Genomic DNA, 24167 nt, shown 5'->3' with positions numbered 1-24167 from the left:
AAAAACTTTTTTGCTCTTTTTTTGTTTATAGTGCAAAAAAATGATAAAAATGTTGTATGGGTACAATGTTGCATGACCGCGCAATTATTATTCAAAGTATGACAGCGCTGAAAGCTGAAAATTGGCCTGGGCACAAAGGGGGTAAAGTGCCCGCTAGGCAAGCGGTTAAATCAAAACTATTATCATACTTATTCTTTTTATTTTGGCCAGCTACAGGTTCCTACACCTAAAACGGTTCCCAGAATCTCAGGAAGCCTACACTGCTTTCCAGCTACTAATTTACAGACAACGTAGGCGGGGCGACACGTGCCAATCACTGCACAAGGAGTTCGGTATCGAGGCGTGGAACGCACAGTGTGTCCCATCCGTACCGGAAACAGGAGGCGGAAGTAGAGGAGACATAAATAAAGTCCTTTAGGGTTGTACGTTCGCCGGTTGTTGTGATCTGAAGATGGGGAATACGAGCAGCGAGAGGCCCGGACCCCTGAAGGGGCGAAGGGACAGCGGCGGTGGAGCCACCAAAGGGGAAGACAGGGCCAAAATATTAATGGACAGCCCAGAGGACGCTGACATGTACCCCGCCGAAGAGAGCAAGGTGAGGCGGAGTGCGGGTCACTGGTCGACCTTTCATTGCCCGGAGGAGGAGGGCGGCGGCTAGGCCGCAGGGACATGTTACGGGGGTGATGACAGACACTGACACCTGGGTGTGTGTAGTGATACTGCCTGCCCTGGCACACTCCATAGACATCTGGGTGATATCACTGCTGCTGGGAGAAGTGTTCCCATCCACAGTGTGTGATGATAAAAGAATCATGACATTACCGGGCAATCCTCAACTCTTGTTTAATGTCTTGTTCATAGCTGAACTTGCAATGTCTTTCTTTTAATTTATCTCCCAAACATCTATCTTTTTTTTTTTTATATAGAGATGGCAGCTGCTGTATCTGTCTGTGCGCTGCTTCCCTGAACTTCCCATTCGGGGAGTGGCACCTAACACATACAGGGGGTGATGACAGGGGCACCAGCTGTCACTCTAAAAGCTGGCCATTATTTTCTTCCAAAATCCCTGTTCTCAGAACACTCGTTCCATTTTCTAATCATTAAGGGGGTCAAATCCACAATCATCTTCAACTGCCATGATGTGAAAATTTGGAAGCACAGGAAGGAATTTGTTTTAACAAATCATTTCTAACCGTGATGGTGGTTTTCGTTTGGGAAAGTCTGCTTTTTGGCTTTTTTTTATTTTGTTGTTTTTTTTTCTAAAAGCAAACCAAGTTTTGAAGTACCTTAGAATGACATTCATCAAATGTAGGGATCTGATCATAGAAATCTATTAGTATATGGCCAGCTTAAAGGGGGTATTAAATCCAGAACCAAAAATGGAATATATTGCCAGTCATTAGATCTGGTGACTACGTTATTATTTTTTTTTTTTTCACCTGGTGTTCTGGCCAGTAACACACCTCCTGTATTATACAGACACCACTCTGGAACAAGGAGCACATGAGGCACAGCAGTCAGCAGCATTGTCAGTCTGGATGGAGATTTAGATACACTAACAAATTGAAGCCAAACTCCAGCTCCTACTGCAATTACAACAAAAGTTTTTTTTTTTTGGTTTTTTTTTTTTTCTTTTGGGAAAAATGTTTTACATGAATAAATCTAAGCCAATTATTGCAAGCCCCCCCCCAATCAGTGGTAATTGCTTTTTCTCAACACTCTAACTGTTACAATTGCAGGAGAGCTTGTTCTGTTGTAAAACAACAGACTTGCTGGCTGGATTACCAGGTGAAAATAAAGGACTGAACACTTGAACAAACTAATGTAGCCATCAGATATAAGAATTAGTAAGCTGCAGTATAATAAATGTTTTGGGTTTAGGACCCAGTTCATACCTGTGCAGTGTGCAAATCTGTGCGTTCCCTGCACCGTATTGCAGTTGCATCGCATTCATGTGATCTGGTGCAGGTGTTTAGAATAAATTAATCACTACCTGAAACAGACCGCAAAACTCAATGAGGTTGCCAGAATGTGTGGCTTAAAAAGGGTCCTGCACCTTTTTGGCGCAAATGTGATGCGACTTGAGCCATACAAAGTGTATGGCTCAAATTGCACCACACAGACATTTGCATGTAATTTGCACAGGAATGCAATGCGCTTCCTGTGTGAATTACATGCAGTGTTCCGCACCACATAGTGTGAACCCGGGCTGTTACCGCTTTAAAGCGGAGCTCTACCCAAAAGGAGAAGTTCTGCTTTAAGGACTGCTCCCCATTAAGGATTGGCACCTTTTGGGGGAGGGGAGCGGGTACCTGAATTTGACAGGTACCTGCTCCCACTTCCGGTCTGATCGCCTGGGTGATCGGAAGCAGAAGGTGTCCTCCCTCCCCTGTAGATTTTTGGGACACGTGACAGGTCCCAGAAGACTACAGGACCATACATGTAGCACAGCACTACTCGCGCAGTGGGTAAGCTATCACAAGCTATCACAGCCGGGTGCCCACACTGAAGATGCTGGTCTCCTGGAATACAGAACGGCCAGTGAAACGGGCTGCGGGACACACACCGAGGGACAGGCAAGTGGGGGTTTTTTTTTTTTCTTTTTTTTTTTAAAGTCAGCAGCTACAGTTTTTGTAGCTGCTGACTTTTATTTTTTGACAGGGTGATTGGAACTGCACCTTAAAGCGGAACAAAAACCATCGCTTTAAGTTTCAGAATACAGTTACATTCTTGGCATGCCGGGAATGTAACTGTCGCATTTGCTTGTGCTCTCAACCAAACTGTCAAACCATCAAATGACTAGTGTCATAACTGATCACATGTGCAGCACCATGGCAGTTGAAGATTAAGCAGAGGTTCTAATGGCTTTCTTGATTGAAAATGATAGGTGGGTTTAGTTCCATTTATTTACATAGCACTGTTTGCTAAAATGCTCAAGTCAGGAGCAGTGAGGCTGTAGTGTGATGAGTGTTTCAGGACACTGAGTGTGGCTCGGCGCCATCCCCTGCTCCCTCCTCACTGGCTGTGATTGACAGCAGTGGGAGCCAATGGCTCCAGCTGCTGTGCCTCAGACAATGAGGAGGGAGAGATTCAGGAGAGCCACTGCTCTCCTACACAGTGCTGGATCACGATGGGGCTCAGTTAAAGCGGAACCTTACCCATAACAACTTGATAAAAAAATAATGTTCTTTAGCAAGGAATATAAATTCCACATTAATAATCATGCTACCAAAATTAGTGTGTGCTATAAATTGCCTCCAGCATGGCTCCTGTGTCTTCTTGCTGGAGGCTGCCATTTTACTGAAGCCCAGAGCCCCTGAACATCAGTAAACCATAAAGGAGACCTAAACCCCATCGATTTAATGGTTTCAAAAAAAGTTACATTCCTGGAATGCTGGGATTGCTAACTGTAACATTTGCTTGCGCTATCATCCAAACTGTCAAACCATCAAATGGATGGTGTCACATGTGCAGCATCATGGCAGTTGCAGATCAAACAGAAGCAGCCTCCTTGGCTATAAAGGATCGGATGGTTTAATTCTGCTTTAAGGCTGTCAGCAGATGGGCCTCTAGAGATTTGTCAGTGCCTAAAAATTGAGAGCAACGCAGGGTGAGACCGTATATTACTGGATTTTAAACCGTATAGGCACTTATTTTTAATGTTTTACATAGCTATACCTGCAAATGGGGCCAACCTGAAGTGATCTAGCAGGACTTAATTTTTTGACTAAAGTTCCACTTTTAGTATTAGGGGTGGCTGGGGGGAGCTGCGCACAGAAGATTTTTTTTTTACCTTCATGCATAGAATTAGAATAGAACCTTTAGAACCACTTGAATTTTTTTTTTTTTTTTTTGTAATGCTTTGAATTTGATTTAGAACCAGCCTCTTTCAGGTCTGCATCCAAATATGCTGATAGGAAAAGAGAGCAGGGGGGTAACCTCACTGTGCTCCTGCTGCTCCTTTACTGTTCAGCAGTCTGGGAGTGGAGAGGGGACACCGCTGCATACCTTCTATAGTCTATCTCTGTCACAGAGAAAGTGGCGTCATCCACCTGTCTGTGCTCTGTGCCAAGACTTTGTAAATCTTAGAAATGGATGGACAGAAATACAAATCTGGTGGCATTTAAAATCGTTCCCTAATATGTATTTAATCTGTCTGTATAGAGGTTTGACTGGAGTTCAACAAGCATAATTCTGTCTTGGTTGACAAAAATTTATAAAGATACCTTTGTGTTGTAATAAGGAAAGCTTTGGTTTCTGCATTTCTTGGGTAAGGTTGGGTTTTAAAGCCTTACTCCAGGTACAGGTATGACTGGGCACTAAGTGTAGCAGCAGTGCTTGTATCACATTAGAATTTATTTTTTCCTTCTACAGGTGGATCTGTGATTGTTCTGGTCTGTTTAACACCATGCATGCCTGTCTTAATTGCATATTTAGATGCTATTAGCAATATATTTGTTAGTACTACTGTTTTAGGTGATATCCGCTATGTTGTTGACCTTACAGGCCCCAATGGAAAAAGATGAATTTTTGGCATGGCAGCATGATTTAGAAGTAAATGACAAAGCTCCAACTCAGGCTCGACCAACAGTTTTTCGGTGGACTGGAGGAGGGAAAGAAATTTACTTAGCTGGGTCGTTTAACAGCTGGGGAAAAATCCCTCTAATAAGAAGGTATGTCTCATTTTCTATTCTGATTTTAGTCTGCACATGTTTGTTTTCCTGTAAACACACAGACTGCCCCCTTCTAGTTCATATCTAATCAAATCGACCTAATCTAAATATGGTGTTCACATCACGCAACGGGTCCCCAGAACCTTCCATCTTACTCACTGCATATGTGGATACTTCCCTTTGGATGTGCAGTAGTGGAACTCTTACACATCCTGAAGAATCCAGCAGGGGTAAGGTTGGTAAGAAAAAGTTTTGTTGTGTTCTGATCCCAGTGCTGCTTACTGCTGCCCTTGGCGTGATTTTCTTTATTCCATAGATCACATTACCATTCTCTTCTTTATCATTGTCACAGGAAAAATACAGTGTGAGCCTAGTAATTGGTAGCTCTGGAGAACAATGTAAAAATGAGATGAGTGCAATGCACATGTCAAGCATTTTAAGAGTTTGTGTTTACAACTGCGATAAAAGGGTGGACAACGTACACAAAGTTTTAGATAAAATTGGTAGCCACCCAGGCTAAACTTTAGGAAAAAAAGGGCACTTGTATAGTGGCAGCATACACTGACAGATTTGGCTATCATGTGCTTTGACAGCCAGTAGATGTTAAGGAAATGGATAAACTAAAAAGGCCTACCCTGTCACAATATGTATGTATTGACGCCCATATGCTGATTACTTATCAGCAGGTATAAAGGTTACCTCTAATAAACTATAGCATTCCAAAGATAGGTGCTTGGAAAAACACACACACCTGACTTCATCCTGCTTAATGGGCAACTAATTCGCATCATGACACTTCTAATGTATTGTCTATTGAGCAGGTTACAGAGGAGGCTGTAGAACTGAACCTTCAAATAGCTGCCATTATTGTCCAGGCTATGTAGTGTGACATGGGTGTGAGAATTATATGGGCAGTTCAGTGGAATTGTACATCACTTTGCAGATACATCCTTCACATATGTTTTGCAACTGTGTATCTGTTTCTTTTAAAGCTCAGCGCCAGTTTATAAATCTGCACTAGTAAAGATTTAAAATAACATTCTGGCTTCAAAAATCACACTAGCTTCAACTCTGTGCCCTGTAAACTCAATGCTTTGTGCTCCAAAGCTGGCCATTGTCTGGATTGATAGGTGCCCAGCGACATTTGACCCACTTTCTGTGGCTCACATTGTCAAGGACTTGTACCCTAGGGGTATGTCACCAAGCCACCCTATGCTCACAGGATACTGGTGAGATTGACTCCACTTCATTTTATGGGCTGAACCAGGAACTCTACAATAAATACAATTTCCTTACGGGCTATTTTCATTTCAATTTGACGTTTGTGCTGCATTACTTTGAGATTTAATATTTAGCCTGCTCTGTAGTCTCTTACACGGGTTTTCTTTGTGTTCCAGCCACAACAACTTTGTAGCAATATTGGATCTTCCAGAAGGGGAGCACCAGTACAAATTTTTTGTTGATGGCCAGTGGACTCATGATCCTTCTGAGGTAACCTTGTTGTTTATGAACGATTGTTTATTCATATTTATTGTGGAGTCTTTTCAAAAACTGGGAAAATTTTTGTGTTGCTCATGCTAACCTCTATTTTACATACAATATCAGGTTACGGACGGCTTTATCATTTTTGTTTTTTGTACAGCCAGTAGTAACTAGCCAGCTTGGGACAATAAACAATGTCATTAATGTGAAGAAAACCGATTTTGAAGTCTTTGATGCCTTAATGGTCGACTCACAGAAAGGTTCTGATGTGTCAGGTATGAAAAGTCCTGTGATAAATATTACATATTGCTGTGTAATTTGAGATTTTTATAACCTGGTCGTAAAAGTACAACAATGTAAATATATAACACAAGATGTCAATATCCACTTGCTCATTCAGTAGTGGATTTTAAATGGGGTGTGGTCATGGGGGAGCAAAGCATTGTAGATTTTTCTTTTTCCTGCTTTCCCATATTCCATTTCCTACAGCTGGGCTGAGGAGTTTTAACTGACGTTTATTATCCCTATATTTTGTCTTGCCTGGTTTCTCAGCCATTTTTCTTCACACTGCACATGTTTGTATATGGATCACCCAAGGCAAGTACTGTATAGAGAGAGGAAAAAAAAGTTTAAAGGGTGTGAGAACTGAACAACTAAAATGTATTGCAGAGCTTTTCTTTCTCAACTGTAATCTTCCAACACGCTCTTCTATAACCAGTGTGTTGCTTGTTGTTAAATCGATTAATGTAATATATTGCAGCTTAAAAATCCTTTTTGTGTTGCCTGAACACTCGCAAGCTCACATACTTTACCAAAATGCACAAAAACGTGCCGGGCTCTTTTGCAGACGCGTGATGTTGTCATTAATTCTTAATGGCACCCTTGCGCATCTTGGTAACACTTGTTAAAGTACCATGCTTTTTGGTGTGCCGTGATTTTTCAAAAGGGTGAATTAAATCCCCACGTGTAAAAATTGGAGAGCTGCCATTTAACACGTTTTTTGTTTTGGGGTTTAATGCTACTTAACTACTTGCCGACCGCAGATAGCCGAATGACGGCTGCACTGTGGCCGTCCAGTTCTGGGTGGGTGTCATATGACTTTCTCCCAGAACGCGCTCTCCAGGGGCGCGCACCCGGTGATCTCCGTGATCGCTGTGTCCTACGGACACAGCTGATCACGTGATGTGGTAAAAGGCCAATCACAGCGGCCTTTTACCACGTGATCAGCCGTGTCCAATGACACGCTGATCACCAGGAAATGCAATTGCCAGTTCTCAGCTGCACTTTCCTCACGCTGTCAGATCGTGAGGAAAGTACTGCCGAGATCCAGCAGTTGTTAGAGCAGGGATTGGCACCGATCATCAGGGCACTGATGGTCGATGCCCAGCAGTGCCACCCACAAGTTCTGCCCACCTGTGCCCAGCAGTGCGCTCACTAGCTCCGTCCACCTGTGCCCAGCAGTGCACTCACCTGTGCCACCCAGCAGTGTCACAAGTGTGCCCAGAAGTGCCACCACCTGTGCCCACCAGCGCCCATCAGTGCAGCCCAGCAGTGCTGCCAGTCAATAGCACCAGGCAGTGCCGCCAGTCAGTGCCCAGCAGTGATGCCAGGCAGTGCCACCTATCAGTGCTGTCTATCAATACCCATCATTAGTGCTGCCTATCCGTGCCACCTCATCAGTGCCGCCCATCAGTGCCCATCAGTGCTGCCTCATCAACGCACATCAGTGAAGGAGAAAAATTACCCATTTGAAAAATTTTATAATGGAAACAAAGAAACTTTTTTTTTTTTTTTCAATTTTTTGCAATTTTTTTTGTTTATAGCGCAAAGAGTAAAGCGCCCAGTGGCGATTAAATATCACCAAAAGAAAGCTCTATTTGTGAGAAAAAAATGATACAAATTTCATATGGGTACAATCTTGCATGACCACGCAATCGTCAATCAAAGTGCGACAGCGCTGAAAGCTGAAAATTGGCCTGGTAAAGAAGGGGGTATAAGTGCCCGGTAGGCAAGTGGTTAAAGTCTGTGTATCACAGAAACCTCCTATTGATTATTGCCTTCACTTTGAGGAAGGGAGCCCAGTTGGTTCAATCTGTCTTGGCTGCAACTTTAACAGAACATTTTCAACATTTTGGAAACCAGAATGTTATTTTAAATCTTTACTGGTGCATTTTTTTGGTTACATTGGGTTGGTGGGGGAGGCAGATTTCTGCCTATCTCTGTGCTGCTGGTGTCCAGTAAGGCTAAACCTGGGTATACACGTAATAGAATTTTGTACAAAAATTTTTAGGAAAATTTTTGTATGAAAATTCTCAGTACATTTGAATGTCTTTCAAAAGTAGTTTAAGATTTTGTTTGGCTTATAACATTCAATTTTGGAATGAGTAGACTTTACTGATTGAAAGCCACATAGACTGTTTAGAGATTCGTAGATTCGAGAAAAAGTTTCCACTCTGCTCTTTCAAATTTCTTGTCACTGCAGTAAAAAATGAGTGTCAATTTCACCCAGCTATCGATTAGAAAAATGAACCAACGAAATTCTACTAGTTTACCAAGCTTAGGACTTCACACAACTCCCAGCAGTCTTGTACTTAGTAAAGCTAGCCATACATGCATAGATTCCTTAATCTACACTAAACATTGTGGATAGATGAATCTCCGCTGCCAACGTTGTAGCCACATCCGTGGTTGCTTGAACTCCTGAACATTGACTACATCTAATAGGATGCAGTCCCTGTGTGGCCAACAGTTTTCCACCTGGCTCCTGTGATTTTTTTTTTTTTTTTTTTTTTTTTTTTCATTGGACGTTTGAGTCAAGTGTTGTCAACAGGGCCACCCACAGCTCAAATTTTGTCTAATTCTGCAGAATGTGGCCTGAAATTTTGAGTTTGACCCACTTAGGAACAGTTCTGATAACTATTTCATGGCTTCTACCCTGTAGGGTTAAATGATCTTCTCAAAAACAATGCTTCATGCGTCAAGCTCATTTACTTCCACACTGGGATGACACTGAAGTGATTAGCTCACCGCGCCATTTACAAGAGGTGATGTAGATTTTTGAAGCAAAACAGGGATGACATTCTGATGATGGTGCAGCAATTGTAAGGAAAAGCTAAACAATGGTGTTTCTGGCCTCTGCATAGGACTCCTAAGCATGCCTTGATACTTGGGCTTTAAAGGATGTATTCTGATTGGAAGGGTGGGCCAGTATCTAAAACAGCCTTTTCCCACCAGGGTACCTTTCTGGGTTCTTCAGCCTTGGACTTGGCGAAATGTCTAAAAACTGCCCAAAATTTGAGTACAATTTTTTGTTGCACAAAGCCATAGGTATTCAACAACATTACAACCTTGGCAGGCCAGCTGCCAGCGTCTTAACCACTGACGTCATTGGTTAAGGAGGGCATCGGGCACCAGCACAGCATAATTGTTTGACCCTGCCCGTCAGTCAGCACTGGGGTCACGTTAGCTGCATACGGGAGAAAAAATGAGGGAGACGAAATCCTAGAATACTAGTCCGTACCGGTGTACAACATATTTGCTTTGCAAGGATAAATAATCTCTAATGTTGGGTGTCTTATGTGTGTGGGTTGTGCTGCAATATGTAAAACTATTAGTTTAGTTTTTACATTATAGAAGGTGATGCCCCAAGATGGTTCACAATTTTAAAGGGTGCCTCAACTGGAAAAATGCTGAGAAACACTTGTCTAAAGTACTTGTATATCCATTGGCTCCAAATTGTGGCATTTGTGGAATAGTTGTTTATGCTCAGTGATGAATATTCTTCTAAAAACATAGATCACAATGCATGGCCTTTGAATCTATTGTTTTTTAACCCTTTGAGGACCGTAAGGTTTTGGAACGCCAAAAGAATAATTTTTTTTGTTTTTAAAGTTTGTACACTTCAGTTGCTGTAACTAAGCCATTTCATGAAATAATTGGCAAAAAGCTAGACCCATTTGTTGTTTGTTGATAAGAACTAATATTTTGACTCAAACCAAAAAAAAAAGAGTTTTAAGTTCTTAATCAGATGATACACGCAATTACAAACATGGGACAAATACGTCCCTTGGTCCTCAAAGGGTTAATTGAAATCAATACACCTGGATTTTAACATGGCACATTCTTTGAATGTCGTTTTGTTTCGCCAGAGCTTTCTAGCTCACCCCCTGGTCCTTACCTGCAAGATGCATATAATTGTAAGCTGGAAGAACGTTTCAAATCTCCCCCTATCCTCCCACCGCATCTGCTTCAAGTCATTCTTAATAAAGACACAGGCATTTCAGTAAGTATGCAAAAATTCTGCAGATGTTCTCAAATCAGTTTACTTTATTGGACTGTAGTAATTGTGACTGTATGATATAATAACTTAATGTAATTTTATGTAGAGAAAATGTCTCACAGTGCTTACAGAATACTTGTAACTATTCACATCTATCCCTACCATGGTAGGAGATTACAAATTTTGGTAAAAGCCCCACCATCTGCCTGTGTTTGTAAACATGACAATACATGAGACATGATAAATTGAGGAGTCATAGCTAATTTGGTAAAGGAGCAAATATCAAGCGCAATGAGGTTCCAGGGGATAAGTAGATAACCACAGAATAGGCAGCTCCAGCAACCCATCTGACAAGCACTGAGACATCAGCACAAAACAACAAATAATAAAGGAGCTCTCCCAACCCTGTGGAAGTCAATAGAATCACAAGCCCAAGAAAAGTTCAAATCGAAATTCACTTTTAATGTTGGGTTAAAAAGCATGACGTGGGAGTACCCAGATTGATACATCATCAAGCCAGTGCAGAGGAGAAACACATTCCCAAAAACTGGAGGATGACACATTCCTGGATCCAGCAGTAGGTTGCTCAGCCCAGAAGCCTCAGGACAGTGTGAAGGGTGTGTAGATGGCAGCCGCTGGGATCACTAAGATGGTGCGTCTACCAGAAGTCACGTGTCCCAGATCCAGTTATGTCATACACCTGGCGAGAGATTGCCCAAACAAGGGCTGGTGAGGGCAAACCTGAAGCCTAGGGGAGCACTCAAACCATGTCAAACCAAAGGAGAGAAGCTGGTCATTAAGATAACATGTTTCAGGGACTTGCCCCTTCCTCAGATCAAGAGTGCTCCCCTAGGCATCCAGTTTGCCCTCACCAGCCCTTGTGTGGGTGGTGTCTCGCCAGGTGTATGACCTAACAATCGGATCTGGGACACGTCCTCCGGCGGATGCGTCATCTCCCAGCAGCTGCCATCTACAAACCCCTTCCCACTGTCCTGAGGCTCCTGGACTGAGCAACCTACTGTTGGGTCCAGGGTTGTGTGTCATCCTCCAGCTTTTGGGAATATGTTTCTCCTCTGCACTGGCTTGTTGATGTATCAATCTGGGCACTCCTATGTCATGCTTTTTAACACATTAAAGTGAATTTTGATTTGAACTATTCCTGGGCTTGTGACTCTATTGGCTTCCACAGGGTTGGGAGCACTCCTTTATTTGTTTTTATAGCTAATTTGGTAGCTCATTTGGTCTAAGATGGCCTTGATTGGGTGGGAAATTGGTATAGTCGGGGAATGCCATATAGTTTCATCCAAATGCTCCTGCCCACCTTTAGTCTGATACTACTTATAACTAAGAAATTTAAATTGTGTTTCTTGTTTTACAGTGTGACCCAGCTTTGCTCCCAGAGCCCAATCATGTCATGCTAAATCACCTTTATGCACTGTCCATCAAGGTACATATATTTCTGCTGTTGTCTTGCAGTTACTCCAGCTGTATCATTCACAGATGTTTTCATCTTTTAATTTTTCTTTTTTTCTTTATAGGATGGTGTGATGGTGTTAAGTGCTACTCATCGTTATAAGAAGAAGTATGTCACCACACTGCTGTACAAACCCATATGAGCTGCCTCCATAGACTGTACACACTGAAATTTACGCCTTTTTTCACTTTTTTATATATTAAATGCATTAAATATTTGCGAAATAAGCTATAACTGTCAGTAATGCATTGAGCATTGTACTGGTTCACAATTTACTGTTAAATCTCTATTGACAGTGCTGCAGTTGTTCTAGATCTCTCAATTGCACATTTATTTGGCTAAAGTAGGGGTAGCAATCCTTTAAATTAAGCTTGCACTTTCCCAGCCTATAAGAGTGCCCTGCTGGGTTGGGCAAGGGATGGCACTAGTGAATAGAATAGAGTCTCCTGCAGCAGTTTTTCAGCAATATTATCATGTTAGATGTTTGTTTGGCTCAGGTTGTGTGGAGATCAATGATGGACTGTAATGCAGATCCCCCTGCTTCTGTGTTCTGCAGTGAGCTGAGTGAGTGTGGACATCACAGCTGTACTGTTAGTTTTTCATAGGGTTTAAGGCAACCCTACCAGTCACTTTATTTATTTACCTTGGTAACATCTTTTCTCTTAACTGAAATAAATGAGTTCTATAAGGTATGTCTAGGGAAATCTTAAGTCATTGATATGCGTTTCTTAATTTTAAAACCATCTGCACATATGATAAAATGTAAGCTACTGAGGTGTGTAAGTTGAAGCCTGTGTAACCATGTGCGTGACCTTAGGAATGGAAGGGGGGAGTTGGTGTAAAGATCGAATATTATCCTCACTTTTTAAAGTGGAACTAATCCCTCCTGTCCTTTTACAGCCAAGGAAGCTGCCATCTTAGATTTCTGTTTGATCTGCAGGTGCCATGGTGCCGCACATGTGATCTATTATGACACCAGCCATTTGATGACTTGACAATTTGGCTGAGAGAACAAGCAGCTGTGACAGTTATCATTCATTGCATGCCTTGAATGTAACAGTTTTGGGAAAACATTAAATCAATGGGTTTGTTCCACTTTAACTTCATTTAACAATCTTCATTTGGTATTTTGCATATGTGTGTGTATAATAATGTACAGTACGGTTTTTTTTTTTTTTTTTTTATCTGTACACTTTTTTTTTTTTTTTTTTTTTTTCTACAAAAAGTATCTAAACATGTTCGCAAGTGTCTTTGTTTGTTTCCATGTGTGTTAAGGATGCAGGGTTTGTGAAGACCTAGGCTAGCTGTACATACTTTGATTTCTCTAATTCTGCCCTGTGTGCCAAAGAGAGAAATCAATAGATTTCTCTAGCCATGCTAAATGGCATATCTGGACAAATCTTCCCTGCCAGCTATTACATTCTGACAGCTGTCAGAATATCCAAAACATTGACTGCATCTGATAGGTTACAGTCACATTTCGGCCGATCTTCTTCTTTCGTCTTCCCTCTTCCCTCCCCATAGTGGGTGGGTTAAATGAATTGGAAGCAAAGATTATCCCATTTATTATTAATATAATCATAAAACAATTTTTTTTTTTTTTTTTTTTTTGCAAATTAGAACATAAAAAGCAAAGTCAAATCTGATTGGCTAATAGACAGTTTTACTTCAGGCCGTAAATGTGCATCTGATGGTGCAGATTTTCCATTATGTTCATACTTGAAGGTTGATATTTTTGGTTTAACATCTATAGGTTTTGCACTTTTATGCACATGTATAGGTGAATGACGTAAAGCCTAACTCTGTGTTTACTTTAAATAGTTCCTAACTATTTCCTTTATTAATAGATGCGTCCAGTGTCAGCGCTGTTTTCCGATAGTGGTACAGAGACTTCCCATCTTATAAATGAATACAAGGCTTCCTCTGGTTGGCTGAGATGGAGATCGTGACATCATCCTCCTGCTTCTTCAACTCAGCCAATTAGAGGAAGTCTTGAATTTGTTGACAAAATAAATCTTCATGTGAATATCTATGCAGCAGATTGGAAGTCCCCATACCATTACCAAAACACAGCACTGTATGTATCTAATGCTACATACAGTGTACACAACTCTGACAGCGGGTGCACCTATTAGTAAAGGAAATAATTTGGTTTGGGCCAACTTGACACAAACAAATTATTTAAAATTAAAGTAAACGTGGAATTAGGTTTTAGCTTCCAGTTCCAGTAATGCAGCAGTTACAGACCTTGCTGGCATCTCCTGCTTTTTTTTTTTTTTTTTGACTTCTTGGCCAGTGGGGGATGACATCATCTTGGTCATGTGGACTAGAGTTGGTCATGCTGGCACAGCCGAAGTGTGTCTGAGCTGCAGATGCTAAGCTCTGTGTACATTTGGTAGAAAACTGCAAGCAGACAGGGAAGTTTGTTTCACAGTCTTACAAAACTTATGTTTAGTTCTACTTTAAAGACATAACTACTGAAATTAGCTAATATAAAAAAAACACAGACCTTGCAAGATTAAAAACAACCAAAAATGTGTACAACTGTGGTTTTATACTTTTCACTGTGGTCAAGGTAACCCTATTTTAGCTTATGCCCTAAACTAAGTGCAGAAATGTAATGGAAAGGTCCTTGTAGCTGCAGAGGAGCTACGATGACATACTTTCCTAAGTCCCATGTTGTGGATTAGAATTTCAATATGGTATACTGCATTTGTTCCAATAAAGTTAAAATATTGTCATGAACCTGAGCAATTAAAACTGAACATTATTGCTGCCAATGTTGACATTTTATATGTAAATTTTAGATTTGCATATACACTCTATTGCCAAAAGTATTGGGACACCCCTTCAAATGATTGGATTTATGTGTTCCAATCACCTCCATGGCCACAGATATTGTGTGTGTGTGTGTGTGTGTGTGTGTGTGTGTGTGTGTGTGTGTGTGTTTGCAAGAAAAAGTATGTGAACCCCTTGGGATTACGTGGAGTTTTGCATGAATTAGGCATAAAATGTGCTCTGAACGTCATTTAAGTCACAACAATAGAAGAACACAGTCTGCTGAACATAATACTACACAAACATTAGATGTTGCCATGGTTTAATTGCACATAACATGTAAACATTCACAGTGCAGGGAGGAAAAAGTATGTGAGGCCCTAGCTTAATGACTTCTCCCAGAGCTAATTGGAGGCAGGAGTGAGCCAACCTTGACTCCAATCAGTGTGATGATATTGGATGTGTTGCTGACAGCTGACCTGCCCTTAAAAAACACACACCTGTTTTGGGTTTACTGGTTTCAAGAAGCACTATCTGATGTGAACCATGCCTCGCAGAAAAGAGCTCTCAGAAGACCTACGATTAAGAATTGTTGACTTGCATGAAGCTGGAAAGGGTTACAAAAGTATCTCCAAAAGCCTTGATGTTCATGTGTCCACGGTAAGACAGACTGTCTACAAATGGAGAAAGTTTAGCACTGTTGCTACTCTCCCTAGGCGTGGTCGTCCTGTAAAAATGACTGCAAGAGCACAGCGCAGAATGCTGCATGAGGTAAAGAAGAATCCCAGAGTGTCAGCTAAAGACCTACAGAAATCTCTGCCACATGCTAACATTTTTGTTGACACATCTACAATAAGGAAAACATTAAACAAGAATGGAGTACATGGGAGGACACCACGGAGGAAGCCATTGCTGTCCAAAAAGAATATTGCAGCACATTTGAAGTTTGTAAAAGAGCACCTGGATGTTCCACAGCACTACTGGCAAAATATACTGTGGACAGATGAAACCAAGATTGAGTTGTTTGGGAAGAACACACAATACTATGTGTGGAGAAAAAAAGGCACAGCACACCAACATCAAAACCTCATCCCCACTGTAAAACATGGCGGAGGGAGCATCATGGTTTGGGGCTGCTTTGCTGCCTCAGGGCCTGGACAGATTGTTGTCATTGATGGGAAAATGAATTCCAGAGTTTATCAAGACATTTTGCAGGAAAACGTACGACCATCTGTCCGCCAACTGAAGCTCCACAGAGGATGGGTGATGCAACAGGACAATGACCCAAAGCATACAAGTAATTCAACAAAACAATGGCTGCAACAGCACAGAATATGCCTTCTGGAGTGGCCCAGTCAGAGTCCTGACCTCAACCCGATTGAAATGCTGTGGCATGACCTTAAGAGAGCGATTCACAGCAGACATCCCAAGAATATTGCTACGCTGAAACAGTTTTGTGAAGAGGAGTGGTCCAAAATTACTCCAGATTTTTGTGCAGGTCTGATCTGCAACTACAGGAAACGTTTGGTTGAGGTTATTGCTGCCAAAGGAGGGTCAACCAGTTATTAAGTCAAAAGGTTCACATACTTTTTCCTCCCTACACTGTGAATGTTTACATGTTATGTGCAATTAAACCATGGCAACATCTAATGTTTGTATAGTATTATGTTCAGCAGACTGTGTTCTTCTATTGTTGTGACTTAGATGACGTTCAGAGCACATTTTATGCCCAATTCATGCAAAACTCCATGTAATCCCAAGGGGTTCACATACTTTTTCTTGCAACTGTATATCTCTATCAAGCACCTAGGTATACAGACTGCTTATACAAACATTTGTGAAAGAATAGGTCGCTCTCAGGAGCTCAGTGAATGCAAGCCTGGTACTGTGATAGGTTGCCACCTGTGCAATAAGTCCATCTGTGAAATATCCTTGCTGTTAAATGTTCCACGGGCAATTGTTCGTGTTATTATTCCAAAGTGGAAGCAAATAGCAACTCAGCCATGAAGTACTAGGCCAGGTAAAATGACAGAGCGGGGTCAGCACATGCTAAAGCGCGCAGAAGTCGCCCAACTGTCTGCAGAGTCAATAGCTAAAGATCTCCAAACTTCGTGTGGCCTTCAGATTAGCACAACAGTGCGTAGAAAGCTTCATAGAATGGGTTTCCATGGCCGAGCAGCTGCATCCAAGCCTTACATCACCAAGTGCAATGCAAAGCGTTGGATACAGTGGTGTAAAGCACACTGCCACTGGACTCTAGAGCAATGGAAATGTGGTCTCTGAAGTGACGAATCGCGCTCCTTTGTCTGGCAATCCAATGGACGTGTCTGGGTTTGGTGGTTGCTAGTAAACGGTACTTGCCTGACTGCTTTGTGCCAAGTGTAAAATTTGGTGGAGGGGGGGATTATGTTGGGTTGTTTTTCAGGGCTTGGGCCTCTTAGTTCCAGTGCAGGGAACTCTTAAGGCATCAGCATACCAAGACATTTTGGACAATTTCATGCTCCCAACTTTTTGGGAACAGTTTGGGGATGGCCCCTTCCTCTTCCAACTTGACCACACCAGTGCACAAAGCAAGGTCCATAAAGACATAGATGAGTGAGTTTGGGGTGAAGGAACTTGACTGGCCTGCACAGAGTCCTGACCTCAACCCGACAGAACACCTTTGGGAAGAATTTGAGCAGAGACTGCAAGCGAGGCCTTCTCGTCCAACATCAGTCCCTGACCATGCGCTTCTGGAAGAATGGTCAAACATTCCCATAGACCAGTGTTTCTCAACTCCAGTCCTCATGGACCCCCAACAGGTCATGTTTTCAGGATTTCCATTATTTTGCACAGGTGATTTGATCAGTTTCACTGCCTTAGTAATTACCACAGCTGTTTCATCTGAGGGAAATCCTGAAAACATGACCTGTTGGGGGTCCATGAGGACTGGAGTTGAGAAACACTGCCATAGACACACTCCTAAACCTTGTGGACAGCCTTCCCAGAAGAGTTGAAGCTGTTATAGCTGCAAAGGGTGGGCCAACTAATATTGTATCCTATGGACTAAGACGCCATTAAAGTTCATTTGCCTGTGACGGCAGGCGTCCCAATACTTTTGGCAATATAGTGTACTTTCAAATGTCTGCATCTCCGGATGGGCTGATTGTTTTTATATGCACTTTTCACTTAGTTTAACCTCGGCTTATGCATTCTTTTAGTCTATGCTGCTCACATTGCATCACCCAGGTTTCCTTTTAATGCATACATTCACCAGCCACTTTATCAGGTACACCTTGCTAATGCCAAGAAAATATTTCCCAAACCATTACACCACCACCACCAGCCTGAACCATTGATAAAAGGCAGGATGGATCCATGCTTTCATGTTTATGCCAAATTCTGCCATTTTCACCCTCACAACCGCCGCTCACTGGATATTTTCTCTTTTTAGGACCATTCTCTGTAAACCCTAGAGATGGTTATGTGTGAAAATTCCAGTAGAGCAGAAACCCAAGAAAATAAAATAATGGGTGTTGCAATTTTTATGTCACACGGTATTTGTGGAACGTTTTTTCAAACACAATTTATTTTTGAAAAAAATACACTTGAATGAAATTTAATTTTAATGCAGAAAATAGATACCAAACATGTCATGCTTTACAACTGCACGCCTGTGCAATGGTGACAAATTGGGTACATTTTATTATCCGTAGGCGACGCCTTAAAAGCCTTTACAGGTTACCACTTTAGGTTTACAGGGGAGGTCTGGCGCTAGAATTGTTGCATTCAATCTGACGTTAACGGTGATACGGTGGTGCAATCGCTGTTTACACTCTGACACGTGTTTGCCTTTGCATGCGAGCACGGGGCGAACGCTTTAAAAATGTGTATATGTGTGTTTGTATATATATATATAATTTTTTTTTACACTGTCCATTGTTTTTTTTGATCACTCTTATTAAAATCACAAGGAATATAAACAGCCCTTGTTATAACAATAGGCACTTACAGGTCCTTTTTATTGAGACATCTGCAGTCCATTAAACCCCAGATCTCTCCTCCTGTGCCTAAAAGCTTTGGATCATACAAAAATCAGCATGATCTGTTTTCTTTTTTCAAACCACTTATGCCTTGTTGACATCCAGCAAAACCAGAAGTGACTAAATACTCATTGCTTCTGGTTTCTTAGACCATATAGATGATCAGGACTATTCCGGTCCCTGATCACCACTATGGTTAGCCTCTGGCTGCAGTCCTGGGTTCCCCAGTGAGATGGGAGAACCCAGAAATAATAAGTCCATCTGTGAAATTTCCTTTTTACTAAGTATACCATGGGCAACTGTTAGTGGTATTATAACAAAGTGGAAGCAACTGGGAACAGCAACTCAGCCACGTAAAATGACTGAGCGGGGACAGTGCATGCTGAAGTGCACAGTGCGCAGAAGTCGCCAACTGTCTGCAGAGTCAATAGCTAAAGACCTCGAAACTTCATGTGCCCTTCAAATTAGCACAACAACAGTGCGTAGAGAGCTTAATGGAATGGGTTTCTATGGCCAAGCAGCTTCATCCAAGCCTTACATCACCAAGTGCAATGCAAAGCGTCAGATGCAGTGGTGTAAAGTAAACCGCTACTGGACTCGAGCAGTGGAGACATGTTCTCTGGAGTGTGGAATCACGCTTCTATGTCTGGCAATCCAATGGACGTGTCTAGGTTTGGCAGTTGCCAGAATGGTACTTGCCTGACTGCATTGTGTGAAGTGAAAAGTTTGGTGGAGGGGGGATTATGGTGTGGGGTTGTTTTTCAGGGGTTGGGCTTGGCCCCTTAGTCCCAGTGAAGGGGACTCTTAAGGTGTCAGCATACCAAGACATTTTTGACAATTTCATGCTCCAAACTTTGTGGGAATAGTTTGGGGATGGCCCCTTCCTGTTCCAACATGACTGCGTACTAGTGCACAAAGCAAGGTCCATAAAGACATGGATGAGCGCGTTTGGGGTGGAGGAACTTGATTGGCCTGCACAGAGTCCTGACCTCAGCTCGACAGAACACCTTTGGGATGAATTAGAGCGGGGACTGCAAGCCAGGCCTTCTCATCCGACATCAGTGCCTGACCTTACAAATGCTCTTCTGGAAGAATGGTCAACATTCCCATAGACACATTCCTAAACCTTGTGGAAAACCTTCCCAGAAGAGTTGAAGCTGTTATAGCTGCAAAGGGTGGGCCAACTCAGTATTGAACCCTACGGACCAAGACTGGGATGCCATTAAAGATCATGTGTGTGTAAAGGCAGACGTCCCAATACTTTTGGCAATATAGTGTATCTAGTCCATTCAGTTCTTCATTCTGTAGTTTATGAGAAAATGAAAGTGCATTATTTAAATCACAGGGTTTGTCTTGTGATTTCCATTTTGTGAAACTGGTGGATGGTGTGGCGTCAATCCCCCGAACCACCCACTGAGATAGCATAATTGGATCGACAGCCCAGGAGACTCCTGGTCTGTCCCGCCTCCTATATTCACTGATAGGTCAGGAGTCTCCTCCCCTTTCAGCTACTCATGTCTGCGACATGCTCAGTGTAAGTGCTGGGTTGAGGTTTGTTGGTGTGTATTTAGAACATGTAGACAAGTACATATTCAACATCTGTATGCTCAATGTTTATCTGCCCACATTCACTATAATTCCAATTGCACAATGGGAACTGTAGTTTCGCATAACTGAGAGGGCAGGATGTGACATGATCCCTGGATTTGCACCTCCTCCTAGGGCCAGAAAAAGCTGCTATTTATTGAATTGCAGTGATGACATCATTAATATTGCATTGGATTTTTCTCCTAAATGGTGAGGTTTATAAATAAATGACTAACAGTTAATTGCTTAAGCAGCCTTTCTCAACCTTTTCGAGACAGAGGAACCCCTAAGATAATGTTTCAGTGTCAGGGAACCCCTGATAAAAATGGCTAGCTACAACTCATGATACATTAGTGTGATGATGTGGGAAGAATTTTCCTTACAAAAGATAAAAGAGAGGGGCGCCAGACTAAGTGCAGTATTATTAATAGTTTAATAGCACACAAAGACTGGTAACTCACTAGATACAAGTGGGTCAGATGCATGTATATCTGGTGGACGTCATCCTGATGGCGTCCCAGAGGCAGGAAGGGGAGGACAGATGGACATCAGGGGGCCAAGACTGTGGAGGAAGCCAGGTCTCCTGACTCACATTGTGTCCCAATCAGTGTACCGCAGGCTGTGTCTGTGTAGGATCCAGGCTGTTACACAGATAGCTTCCGGGCAGAAGTGACGTCAGCACGTGAGTGTAATGCCGCAAGGAGGGGGTGGTAACGCATTTCAAAGCTACCAGGGATCATGGATCAGTTTGAATACATCAGAATACTTGAAGAGGTCATGCTGCCTTATGCTGAAGAGGAAATGCCCTTGAAATGGGTGTTCCAACAAGACAACGACCCCAAACACACCAGTAAACGTGCAACATCTTGGTTCCAGACCAACAAGATTGACGTTATGGAGGGGCCAGCCCAATCCCTGGATCTTAATCCAATAGAAAACTTGTGGGGTGACATCAAAAATGCAGTTTCTGAGGCAAAACCAAGAAATAAAGAACTGTGGAATGTAGTCCAATCATCCTGGGCTGGAATACCTGTTTACAGGTGCCAGAAGTTGGTTGACTCCATGCAACACAGATGTACAGCAGTTCTCAGAAACAGTGCTTATACAACTAAATATTAATTGATTCAAAGGAAAGCAAAATCTTCAAACATTTTTCAGTTTATATAGTGAATGTTTGTAAAGAATACAAACACTGCTATTTTTTTGAACAGTCTAATATTCACTTTTCTTCAATTTTTTTTAGAGGAGCAACACAAATTTGATATATTTTTCTTCGTGTTTTGATTTGGAATAGAATGTGTAGTGTTCCCAATGCATTTATGTGTATGGAAATAAAAGCTATTAGAAGGATTTTGAGCTTTATTCACTTTTTTCAACACACTGCTATTATTTTGAACACAACTGTATATCAAGTGGACGTCATCCTGATGGCATCCCAGAGGCAGGAAGGGGAGGATAGATGGACATCAGGGGGCCAAGGCTGTGAAGGAAGCCAGGTCTTCCGACTCACATCGTGTCCCGATCAGCGTACCGCAGGCTGTGACTGTGTAGGAACCAGGCTATTACGCAGATGGCTTCCAGGCAGAGGTGACGTCACCACGTGAGTGTAATGCCGCAGGGAGGGGCAGGTAACGCGTTTCAAAGCTACTGCTTCTTTGTCAGACCTCAAAGGAACCCCTAAGGTAATTTCCCAGTCTCAGGGAACCCCTGCTAAAAATCTGCCACTCATGATACATTAGTGTGATGGTCAGTGGGAAGAATTCTCCTTACACTTGTGGTCATTGGGAAGAATTACCTCCTTATAGATTGCTAAAAAGATAAATGGTGTCAGTGGGAACTTAGCTGAGAGGCAGAAATTGCTCAAGGACTCCTAGCAATCTCTGGAGGAACCCTGGTTGAGAAACCCTGGCTTAAAGTGATACTAAACTCAGGACACCAAATAAACAATATAAGGTCTCCCACAGTACATAAAACATGGTAATGCATTTATTTTAACAAAGATGAAACGCAAGATACCTTTTCTCTGCAGTGGTCTACAGCAGTCATATGACTGGTTTCTGTATCTGGCCGAGTGCTGGTTCAACATGGAGTTTTCATTCTTCTAAATTTCCTCCATGCATAGGCTGCATGACCCATGATCCTCTGTCTGTACAGCACTGATTGGCTGTGTTGGTCACATGCTTTTATTGGAGGCAGTGCCTGTTTACTGTTTAAAGTGTTACTAAACCCACAACAGTAAAATCAGTCTGTATATACAGTAAAGCATGCTTGTTATACTCATTGTGGAACCTAAGGGGTTAATCCTCTGCAGTGTGTAAAAATGCTGTTTGAGCCTGTCTTCTCTGACCCTCCCCTTCTTCCAGTGTCCCTCTTATCTCCTGTTAAGACATATGTGTGGAGTCACTCTGCACATGCTCAGTTTGGTCTGTATTGCTAGGGGGTTTTTTTTTTTTCCTTCTTGGGAGTGCATGTGATCAGCAGAGCCAATCAGCACTGTCCAGACAGTGCTCATAGAAGAAATGTTCTCTCTAGCAATACACACAAAACAGAGCATGTGCCGACTTGGCACTGCTACTCATCAGAGAACAGCAGGATCATCCAGCCTTTTTACACAATGTGGAGGAATAACCCGTAAGGTTCCACAGTGAGTATAACAAGGATACTTTACTACACGTAAAGACTGATTTTAGTATTGTGGGTTTATTAACACTTTAAGGCCCCATTTACATCTGGCGATTTAGGATCGCAGGTGGAAACACCACAATTCTGACATTGGTACGCATGTTTGTGTGCCATTCATTTTTGCACCTTAAACGCGATTAGGTTTTCCTGCAATTGCCGGACAGCAATCTGCATCACGCTAAAGCGTGTCACACAAAAAAGAGCAGGAGCTTCCTTTGGGCAACAATCTTAGCATGATGCAGTTTGTCAAACGATAAATCTCAATGGTGGCAAAGCTGCACCACATTTCAGGTGCCATTAAAAATGAATGGCACACAAACACACGTGCCACATTTTGCCATGACTGTAGTGCGATTTTGAACCATGGGCAGAATCACGGTGATTCTGCCCACAATCCCAAATTGCCAGATGTGAAAGGGGCCTTACATAGGTTGGTGCACTGATTTTTACTTTAATTTTTTGCATTCCAAAGTGCTTCTTTCAACAGTTGATTTAATCCCTTACTGAGAATGCAGCTTTTTATCTTTGAATCCTTGCCTATGTTTCAGTGTAAACTGGTGCCATGACTGTCGCCCCAGGTTTCCTGTGTCAGGGTCGCTCCTTTCTCTTGCAGCATGCAACTGAATTCATTTAATAAGGAATGTTAATTGTGCTCAGTGTATTAAAGTAGTTGTAAACCTCAGACATATGAACAAAGCATATCCCTCTACGGTGTGTACTTGGGCTCAATCCAGGGCACTGTCATTTTTTTCTGCTGCCCCGTTCCTCTGCTATCTTCATGAGTCACTTCTGACAAGTTTTCATTACACCAAAAGAAAATAAAGGTGACTAGGAGGGAGGACTGCAGCACACAGCCTGTGATTTACATCCTCAGCTCTGTTCCTCTACACTCTGCCGAGTGTAACTTCAGCTACCCACTCCCTGCTTTTTAGAGCTCAGCGATCCTGTGCAAGTTCTGCATTTCCAACAGCTGTAAAGAAGAAATAAACAGGTACAACTCATGTAATTTGTTTCATCTGTGGGTCACCTGAGCCCAGGGACTTTAAAGTGGTTGTAAACCCTTACCTATACCCAGTAAAGTAAAAGTACAAATGAAACCAGCGCTCAAATCTTCATGCAGACTAGGGGGAGTATTGAATGTCAAACGTTGAGGTGCAGCCCTTCAAAGATCGGGAAATCTTGATACTGGT

At 42.2% G+C, this 24167-nt stretch overlaps 1 protein-coding gene across 1 annotated transcript; it reads left to right on the top strand.

The window, feature by feature from the left end:
- The first annotated feature begins 355 nt into the window (after positions 1-355).
- On the top strand, positions 356-14653 carry LOC149449357 (5'-AMP-activated protein kinase subunit beta-1-like). The gene is made up of 7 exons (XM_089693342.1): positions 356-595; positions 4507-4673; positions 6071-6164; positions 6316-6430; positions 10304-10437; positions 11813-11881; positions 11973-14653. Exons 1-7 carry the CDS (start codon positions 452-454, stop codon positions 12048-12050), a joined length of 801 nt encoding a protein of 266 aa, XP_089549468.1. The 5' UTR covers positions 356-451; the 3' UTR covers positions 12051-14653.
- The last annotated feature ends 9514 nt before the right edge of the window (positions 14654-24167 follow it).

Source organism: Staurois parvus, unplaced genomic scaffold, assembly GCF_062004578.1.
Source record: "Staurois parvus isolate SC_StPar_1 unplaced genomic scaffold, SC_StPar_1.0 ptg000626l, whole genome shotgun sequence".
Classification (NCBI taxonomy): Eukaryota; Metazoa; Chordata; class Amphibia; order Anura; family Ranidae; genus Staurois; species Staurois parvus.
Note: the sequence above shows the minus strand (reverse complement) of the source record. Positions and strands in the feature narration are given on the sequence as shown.